Below are 9620 nucleotides of genomic sequence, written 5' to 3'. Positions count from 1 at the left end.
TCCCTCCCAAACACTTCGCCTCTATTCCCCCGTCGCGGCGGTGGGCGGGAGAAACCGTCTGAAGTCGCCGCTTGACTCGTCCAGACGCACATCAATCAATCAAAGTGACACTACGTCAACCGAAGCGCTCTCGATTCGACATATTTACTGCGTAACTCGACGGAAACTCGATTTTCTTGCGCTCACGGTGCTGTGGAGCTGCCACGGTTCCGGCTCCGGTCCGTTTTGTGGGCTTTTATCGACTCTGATTATTGTTTTAGGGGAGAAAGGGACGGTTGCAGCGATAGAATAGGAGGGGGCGTGGCCTTTGGGTTAAGAAATCCTATCCATTGTTACTCTACGCGCTAGGAGAACACCTCTGCCGAGCCTCTGGCCAATCAGAGACCACCGACCTCATGAAGACCCCGCCCACAAGCCTATATTAAAGGCTCGGCCGTCAGAAGCATTGGCCACTGGCACAATATAATACTGATTGATCCGCTAACCGAGACGAGGGGATTTACTTTATTCAACCTTTCATTTCAGCCGTCCTTTATTTTATTCTACTAAACAATGGCAGACACACAGGTCGACTCCGGCTCGGATATCTCTGCCAAGGTAAGCCGCCGCACACCTCCATTCGCGGGGCCGTGTCTCCGCGGAGCCCCCTTACAAGAATAAAGCTCTCCAGGCTCTAACCTACATTTAAAACCTCTCCGTCGTCGCTTCGCGCTCGCTCGGACTCTGTGGAGTCTGAGGTGGAGAAGAAAAGTCGGTGTTCGCGTCTTTCCCCCTGAACTCTGTGTGTAGAGGGAAGTGGGGGGTCTCGGCACCGCATCACGGGCAGCGTTAAAGCGCCGCGGCTCATTGTCCGGAGCGTCCCGGTCTGCGCGGGTCTTTGTTTCTGCCAGCAGCTCGGTTCTCCTGCTGCTCCACGCGCACATCCAAGCGGGACCCGGACACCGAGCAGCTCCGGTCCCCCGGCTCGCTCCCCGCGGGGTTTTCGGGCTCGTTGTGAGCGCCGGGGCGCCGCGCACATCTATCCCGCATCTCGGGCTCTTAACGCGTATAGATCGAGGGGAGGTTCCGTTCCCGGTGCAGGGACTCGGTCGGGTCGCATTACCGGGAGCGGTGACGGACTGAGCGGCCGGTGGATGCGTGGACGCGGACCTCCAGCCCGGGGTTTGCTCCGTTTGAATGGAGGACAGCGCGTCAGGCGGTGCGTAGTCCTCCGCTGAACTTTCGGTTCTGCACTTTTCCTCCCGCCTTTTTTATTTCTTATTTCCGTGAGCCCGTTTGTTAACGCCACCGATCTGCCTGCACCGTCTGACCCCGTTTGTTTACCGACTCCGGAAGGTCGGCGGCCGCCGCTGCTCCAGCCTCAGCTGCTCCGGTCTCCGCTCCCGGAGCGCGTGAGCGGCTGTGAGCGCGGGGCTTCCGCTTTGCTTTGGTGTTTTCGGGGCTTGTTTGCAGGGCGCGCTTCGGTCTCAGGGGAAACTTTTCTTTCTTTTTTTGTAATGCAGCCACTTCTTTCTGTGCGTGTGTGTGTGTGTGCGTGTGTGTGTGTGTGTGCGTGCGTGCGTGGCCGGGCTGTGGAGGTGTGATGTGACGTTGCTGGTTTTCCCCTCTTTCTGCGGGTTTTTCCTCCGTTTAAACGTTTGAGCTGCTTTTGTTGTGAAAACGCGAGTTTTTGTGCGCGTGGACTTTGGATCAGATCGGGTAAAAGTTTAATCGCCCCCGCGGGGGGAGTTGTGGCTCCGCGGACCGCGATCATCCCGGGAATCAGAGCAGCAGCGAGCCCGATAATTCTGAGCGATTGTAACAAATGTCCATTTGGAGGAGGTGGTGAAGGTGTAGAGGGGAAAAGTTGGACAGGCATTAGCGCGGGTAATCCGGGGAGCCTGTTCACTATTTTTAGTTGTGGAGCGTTTTTACGCACAGGCGCGTTTTTACGCGCAGCGCGCGGCCAGGCTGCTCTCCTCCTGCCGCTTAACAGCTTAATGGATTTCAACCAATAAGATTATGGAGAGCAATTAATCAATAACAGCCTACGTGTGGATGCGTGAGGCGCGCGTGTGGCGGGGATAATAGGCTATGAGGGAACAAAACGAGGAAGAGAAGCGGCGTTAGTGCGCGCTGAGCTCGAGCACGGAGGCGGAAGGTGCCGTGTCTTCGCTCGCCTGCCATGTGTCGTCTTCTATTGTCCTTTCCTGCCTCCGTTACAACGAGCAGTAGCAGCAGCGTGCATCGCGCTCTCTCCGCCGCCTCCTCCTCCTCCATCACCGACCCCTCCTCCTGCTCCCTCCCTGCTCCTGCGCCCTCCTGTGTTATTTTAAACGGGGTGCATCCTGGGTATTGCAGTGCCTCTCCCGGGCGTGTCTCGTGACATATGGCGGCGACAGCGGCCCATAGAAGACTACAATACCCAGAATGCCCCGCGGGCCACATCAAAGTATCAGATTACAACACATTAGAGGGGATGGAGTGGGAGGAGAGGGAAGAGGTGGGGGGAGGATCTGCGGAGACCAATATGGTGTTTAAATAGGAAGGCAGAAAAACGTGCAGCTCCCAGCAAGCACTGGGACGCTGCTAAGTAGGCCAGTAGGTAGAAGGGCAGGTAGCGGTGGGCGGAGTCTAAACCCAGCAGCGCGTTTTGCTGGGCAGATGAGCAGGTTCAGTTTCTGATGTTTGCTTCTGTTTGTTTCCAGGACCTGAAAGAGAAGAAGCTGGTGGAGGAGAAGGAGAACGGCAAAGACGCCGCCACCAATGGGAAGGTGAGCGCCATCGCCGCCGCCGCAGCAGCTCTCTGCACAGAGTCGGACATTTTTAACCATTTTTGTATTTTCCAGGAGAATGAGGAGAACGGTGAGCCCGAGGTAGATGACGAGGAGGACGAGGAGGTGGACGAGGAAGAAGAGGAAGATGATGGAGAAGGTAGCTTGAAGGCTTATTTGCCTTTAAAAAAAAAAAAAAAATAAAGAACTCTTGTTAGTCTTTCTCACCTTTCAACTTCTGTCCTGTAGGTGATGAGGAAGATGAGGAGGAGGACGACGACGAGATTGAGGGTGGCACAAAACGGGCAGCTGAGGATGACGAGGACGACGACGAGGTGAGGCAGCGGCGCTTAAACGCCCTTAAATCGAGCGTCGCCGTGACACCCAGCAGGCGCCGGTCTAACCCGCCACCGTCTTCTCTTCTTTCAGGACGACGTCGAAACCAAGAAGCAGAAAACCGACGATGACGATTGATGCGTTTCCCCCGCGCCATCCTGCTGAACCACTTCCTGATTCTTCACCTCTGACCATTTTTCTATGTCGCAGGTGGAGGGGCTGGAGGACTGATTTAAAGGAAAAAATAATAATAATAAAAAAAATCCAACATGGTCATTAGCAAGTAGAGTTCAACAAACACCCGCCACGCCCACACCCACCCGAGCTCCCCTCGACGCTGCGAGACAAATTTTCTAGAGGAACCCGCCACCGCATCGACGACGCAGAAATCCGGCTTCTCTTCAGCAACAACACAAAAGGAGAATTTGTTTGTATTTTTATTTACATTTTATATTTTTGTACATATTGTTAGGAGAGGGGAGGGGGGCAGTTTCTCTCTCGGCAGCGATCCCGTCAGACCAAATCGGTGCTTCTCTAACGAAAGATTTTACTTGGTTGACCATGTTACGATATCTCAACAGATCTTAGAAAAACGTGTAAAAAAATAAAATGAATAAAAACATGAAAGACAACCTCTTAAGCCGTTGAACTCAGAGCATTCCAGTAAATTTAATGTATGTACTTTAGCTGTACCATAACTAGTTTGTTTGTATGGGAGGGTAAGGCCAAAGAAAAGAGCCTCTTTTCTTTTTCCTTTCTTTTGGTTTTTTTCTTTTGGTTTTGTTTTTGTCAGCGACTTTTTGTTTTATGACGGCCTGTTTTGATGTATGTGCAAAGTTTGTTGTTTGACAATAAACCGGACTTTTATTTTGTGAGTTGTATTTTGTATCTCTGCCCCTTTTTATTTGTGCTTTGCTCTCCTGTGAGGAAGAGGAAGCAGTGCAGGTAAACCTGAGGTCTGCTTTTACTTTAGGGTCACAACAGCGAGGAGGTGGGTCCAGCACATCTTATTGGACATTTTACACTCATTACATCCATATAATTCATATTACATAAAAGTTAAGGTTTGGTACTAAAATAAACTGGCGGTTCCAAAAGACTAAAATGTGGTTTATTTCTTTTGGATTTTTCTCTTCTTTTTGTCTATATTGCAAACATGCAAACAGAAGCAGTTCTGATAGTTGAAAGTTGTAAGAATAACATAATGTGTCACATAAATAAGGGTTTCTGCATGAATTTAAAGTCTTAACATTAAAATAAAGCATATTAAGGTCTGAGAAGCTGATCTGTATTCTAATAAATTTCTTCCGTTTGTAGAGGTTGTGTTTAAGGTCCGTGGGAAAAATCATTGCCAATAAGTTTAATTTTGTAAGTTAGTCTGTTAGTAAATTTATTTGGACCAATGTCCAGGTAAGTGCACTTCTACAATTTCAAGTTCTTTGGTTTGAAAATGTAAAAAGTGCAGAAAAAGAGTAAAAAGTTGGAGAAATTCCTGATTCAGGATCTTCCAGTGAGGCGGTGGAAAACTGCACAATAAGAAGTGAGAGCTTAAGCTCCAAGTCGTGTTTTCAGATTCAGTGTTTTGTCTAAAATCCAAAGACTCTCTTCATACTGCTGAGCAGTTTTTTATATTTAAGGTCTTAATGCATCATTTAAACACGACGGGTCCTCAACGTTGTGTTTTTAAAGCTTCATATAATTCATAGAACAGTTTGGGGACCTGATGAATACAAGAACAAGCAGCACACTCACTCACAGCTTCAAATATTTAATCACTGCTTGCACAATGAATGTGTCGTCTGTGAAACTCCAGTTTAAATCTTTCTCTGGTTTTATTCAGACACAGAAATCTGCATCGTTGAAAGTTGGTGCTCCTAAAGAAATAAGAAAGTCATATTTCAGCTTTGCGGCTGATTAGCAGAACATTTTGTGGCAGAAAAGGTAAAATATTATGAATCTGTTATCAAAGGAAGCAGACAGAGCTCCTCTAATGATCCGGGCTACAGAGTTTCCCAGTTTATGGAAAAGACAACATTCCCGCTGAGCGTGGAAAATCAAAACGTGTTATTCTTCCTTCAATTTATCAAACTGCTCCCTAAAACAGCTCAGTGATATTTGCACACGTAACAGAAACCCGACACTTTTCAATATTCATTAGACAACATTAAAAACATGAACATGAATACAACAGCACCCCTAGAGGCGAGCTCTGGTACTGCACGGTTTATAAGGCTTTTAAAAAGCTGCACTTCCTGTTCCACATCCAGCAAACAGAATATACAAATTCACATTAAAAAGAAAACAAACTCATTCTGACTCATCATCCAAATCTCACACAAACCTAACAAAAAGTTCTTCAGACATTTCTGAGCTTTTTGTGTTATATTTGTGGTTTTCTTGCTTTAACAAGGCTGCAGTTAACATGTCCTCAGATGTCGCTGTGAGCTCTTCCCATTCTCAGAACTTTAGATTAATGAAGCTGCTGCTGTGTGTTTGATCATATGAGTTTCTCTTTACAGGAAGGATCAAGAAGGAGAGGACTCTGAGACGTCAGCTTGCATCTACTGCATCTACGTTCTTTCACATCTCCAGCTCCAGATACCAACTCAGCCCAAACCAGCTGTAGAGTGTGAAGTCTTAGTTTAAACATGGAGGTCAAAATGATCTAAGACGGCCTAAAATGAACCAGAAGATGTAGAAATGTTTATTAAAATTATGATTACTTCTTTGATTCTTGTTTTTTTGTTTTGGATGTTACAGATTTTTCCAGATTCACATCCTCACCACAGACTGTATTTAAAAGATGGCCGTCACCAGTTAGTACAAGTAACCTCACAGCGGTAATATGATTGGTCAGATCATTGAATTAAACAGGCTCCAACAGCATAAACATGGTGCAGAGGTCTAGTTCAGGTGAAGCTAGCCGACAGCTAGCAGCTCCAGCCACCTGTGTCACCATCCACCTGTCAGTCAAATAGGCCACACCCCTAATAATGGTGAAAAAGTTTTTTTATGAGGCTGTAAACATGTCTACTTCTGCTCTAATATTAAAACGGTAAACATAGAAGTCTATGGAGCCTCTGGTGGACATTACAGGAACTGCAGCTTTTTGACACTTAGATTTGTTGGACTGCAGGTATAAAAACTTTCAGGAAGGAGAACAGGCTCCAGTCCACCGGGCACAGACCGCTACACACAGCGCTGCAGTGGAAGCACATTTTCTCATGTGTGCTGATGCTGTCAGTATATGAAGCTGATAGCACTCGTGTACCTGTGCACAGCAGCTGCAGCTGTCTGCCGTCAGTGTGTTACAGCGAGTCGAACATGACGGAGCCTGAAGGACGGAGGAGGATCTGATCTGTGTTCAGTCATGTCGGCCGCAGCCTGCAGTGCAGAGATCCACACAGGAATGTCAAAAACACAGCGAGCGGCTTCATTACACCCACAGGATCACAGAAACCATGGCAACGTGTGTGTGTGTGGGGGGGGGCACGGACAGGTGAGCTCCACAGGTGTGAATCATTAGCAGTGTTTAAGTGTTCCTTAATTTTTGTGTTTAAGTAAAATGTCTTATAAAATCAGTGAATTTTTAAAAATCCGTTACAAAAACACATTGTTCACTATTTGCTTTATGAAGACATGTTTTAGAAATATTTATTATTCATGAATTCTATTTTTGACATATGTAAGTTATCATTTTTATTATATTTATAGGTGTCAGGGCTGCCCATTTTTACATTTCATATATTTTTCGCACTCTCGCTGCACTTTATTCTTCTTTATCATATTATATTAAAACTTTATTTTCTTGTAAATTGTGACATTTTTTAAATTCCCTTAAATTTTCCATAAATGATAATCATGACTTTTTTACTCTATTCTACTCTATTTAGTTTGATTTTATTTTGTTTACTCCAGCGCCCCCTTCAGGAGAACAGCCCCTGCGTTCAGCGTAAATGACCTTAAATAGAATTAGTTGTAAATATCTGAGACTGCGCGTCTTTAAGGACCGCAGTAAACACCAGTCACACCAGTGAGGCTGGTCCCAGTCGTCCTGCAGGTCGGTGAGAGTCAGCGGCTCTCTAACCGGATCAAGTCTGTGAGCTGAAAACCTGAAATCTCTTCTTACCTCAGCAGGTGGTCTGACGCAGCAGAGCAGCAGCACCCCCGCAGCTCTCAGATGGTTCGTCCCACACAGGAGCAGAGCAGAGGGAACGGCCCACCTCTGCAGCAGGGAGGGGGGAGGACAGGAAGCTGTGAGGAGGTTACGCACTTTTACCTGAATGTGTCAGACACGGAATTACACTGAAATAAGTGTTTCGGATGGTTTTCTTTTACTTTTTAAAAAAACACTTTAAACTGTGAAGTGACGGCGGCCGGGGGGGGGGCTGCTGCAGGGCGACAGATGCTGGAGGAGAGATAAGACGAGATCACAGGCGGAAATATTTAACCTCCTGTTTATCCAGCAGTGCAGGAAGCCGTCAGATTATTCAAGTAGTAATACCGCAAAGTACAAGTACTCCTTCTGTGCAAACCCTGCCCAGAGATGAATTTTCTTAATTATAGATTGTTAATATTCTCATTTGAATAATTCTTAGCTGATTATTTGATTTGTAAAAAATGAAAAATGAGAAAAATTCTCGTCAAGGTCAAAAATCCAAAATTATTTCCAAGAAAAGAGAAAAATATTTGAATTAAAATGTTATGAAATATTTATTTATGTTGTAGTTAAAGCTGTAGTAGGATGATTAGGAGGTCACATTAAATGTAGTGTCGTCTGCTGCCTTCTGTCAGAAGCTCTAAATCAGTAAAGAAGTAAAGCTTCTGCAAGCAGCTCAAACTGTTTTCCTCCAAAACTTCAAACTTTGTTTTGCTGCCTGATGATGCATCACAGCTGCAGCTGCAGCTGCTGCAGCTGCAGCTGCTGCAGCTGCAGCTGCTGCAGCTGGAGCCGGTCTGCATGCACAGTGGTTCCCAACATATGGGTCGGAGCCCTCAGTAGGGTCACCTGACGAATGTGGAGGTTGTTTTATGAGAGGAAAGAAGACAAAAAGCTGCCGTGGTCTTTTTTCTGAGATTTTTATTTTGCATTTAAAGAGTGTTTGAAAATAAGAAGCTGTTATGGAGCTCCAGAATATTCTTGAACACCCATCCATTCATTTTATTTTTATTTTCATCTTCTTTAGGAATAAAAATCAGTCTTCAGGATGTTCAACACAATGTCTTAAATTTCTGTTGAGTTCTTTTAGATTCATTTTTATGATACCTACTGTAATTCAGCTATATTGGTTGATGAATTTTCTAACTCTTTTATTTCAACATGCGCCTCGATTTTAAACACTGTGGCTCCATTAAGGGCTAAACGCTTCAAGCCCACTTACCAACCATGGCTGAATGAATCCACTCGCACCCTCAGGCGTGAACGTCGCCGAGCCGAGAGGAAATGGAAAAGACGAACTTCAAGTGTCCCTGGAAATCCTGCATAACTGCCGGTCAAAATATCAGAAGACTGACAAAACTGCAAAAGCTTCTTATTGTTGAACTTATTGCTAACAACAGTCACAAGCCTCAAGTTCTGTTTAAAATCTTTAATTCAGTTATTAATCCCTGAGGGATGCCTCCCCGGCTCTCTGTGAAGAATTCTTACATTACTTTATAGATAAAATTTCAGCACTGAGGGCACCATATCTACCAGCAGTTAACCAAACCCCAGTTTCTGAATGCTCTGGGGTTTTTCAATAGTTTGAGCCCGTACCTTTTTCGACTCTGAAAGAAATAATTGATCCTATGAGAAGCTCTAATACGCTTCCTTCCCGCATTATTAAGGAAGCTCTGACTACTATCGATCCCTCTATCTTACTTCTAACGAACTCTTCACTGTCATCAGGCTGTGCTCCGACTGCCTTCAAACACACAACTGTACAACCTGTAATCAAGAAAAACAACGCTGACCCCAACAGTCCTTCAACCTACAGGCCGATCTCTTCCTTTCATGTCTAAAATTTTAGAAAAAATAGTTCACCAGCAACTTCAGTCCTTAGAGACACATGGTGTCAGTGACAAATTTCAATCTGAATTCAAACCGTCACAGAACCGAGACAGCCTTATTGAGTTTTTAATGATCTCCTCCCAGCTGCCGATTTTGGGCGCCCTGTGGCTCTAGTCTTATTAGATCAAACTTCTGCTTTCGATACGCTGGACCATAATATTCTCCTAACAAGGCTAGAACATGTAGTTGGCCTTGAAGGTAATGTTCTATCATGGTTTAAATCGTATCTCTCAGACAGATCCTTCTCTGTCACCATGGGGAAATACTTTTCCTCTTCTGCCCCTGTTGATTGTGGTGTGCCTCAGGGGTCCGTATTAAGCCCCACTCTGTTCTCCCTGTACATGCTACCCTTGGGACTCATCTTTAAAAAACATAACATCTCCTATCACTACTATGCAGATGATATCCAAATTTACTTTCCTCTAAATTTGGATGCTTCGGCTCGGCTCTCGCATTTGTTCGACTGTCTGCGGGAGGTTAAA

The 9620-nt window shown here is 45.6% G+C and overlaps 1 protein-coding gene and 1 long non-coding RNA gene across 2 annotated transcripts; one reads left to right on the top strand and one right to left on the bottom strand.

Moving 5' to 3' along the window:
- The first annotated feature begins 433 nt into the window (after positions 1-433).
- Positions 434-3970, top strand: LOC147307616 (uncharacterized). The gene is made up of 5 exons (XM_086271952.1): positions 434-597; positions 2688-2753; positions 2829-2913; positions 3003-3088; positions 3183-3970. Exons 1-5 carry the CDS (start codon positions 553-555, stop codon positions 3225-3227), a joined length of 327 nt encoding a protein of 108 aa, XP_086128078.1. The 5' UTR covers positions 434-552; the 3' UTR covers positions 3228-3970.
- Positions 3971-4855: 885 nt separating this feature from the next.
- LOC147307615 (uncharacterized) lies at positions 4856-7272 on the bottom strand. The gene is made up of 3 exons (XR_015126040.1): positions 7219-7272; positions 6361-6473; positions 4856-4963 (listed from the first exon to the last, which is right to left on the bottom strand). It is a non-coding gene; the product is annotated as an uncharacterized LOC147307615 (long non-coding RNA).
- Between the last annotated feature and the right edge of the window lie 2348 nt (positions 7273-9620).

The sequence above is a fragment of the Aulonocara sp. 'chitande type north' Nkhata Bay genome, linkage group LG18 (genome assembly GCF_057382095.1).
Source record: "Aulonocara sp. 'chitande type north' Nkhata Bay isolate Kocher_YH1m ecotype deep benthic linkage group LG18, A_spYH_male_GT1.1, whole genome shotgun sequence".
Lineage (NCBI taxonomy): Eukaryota > Metazoa > Chordata > Actinopteri > Cichliformes > Cichlidae > Aulonocara > Aulonocara sp. 'chitande type north' Nkhata Bay.
This window is presented reverse-complemented; position numbering and strand designations above follow the sequence as displayed.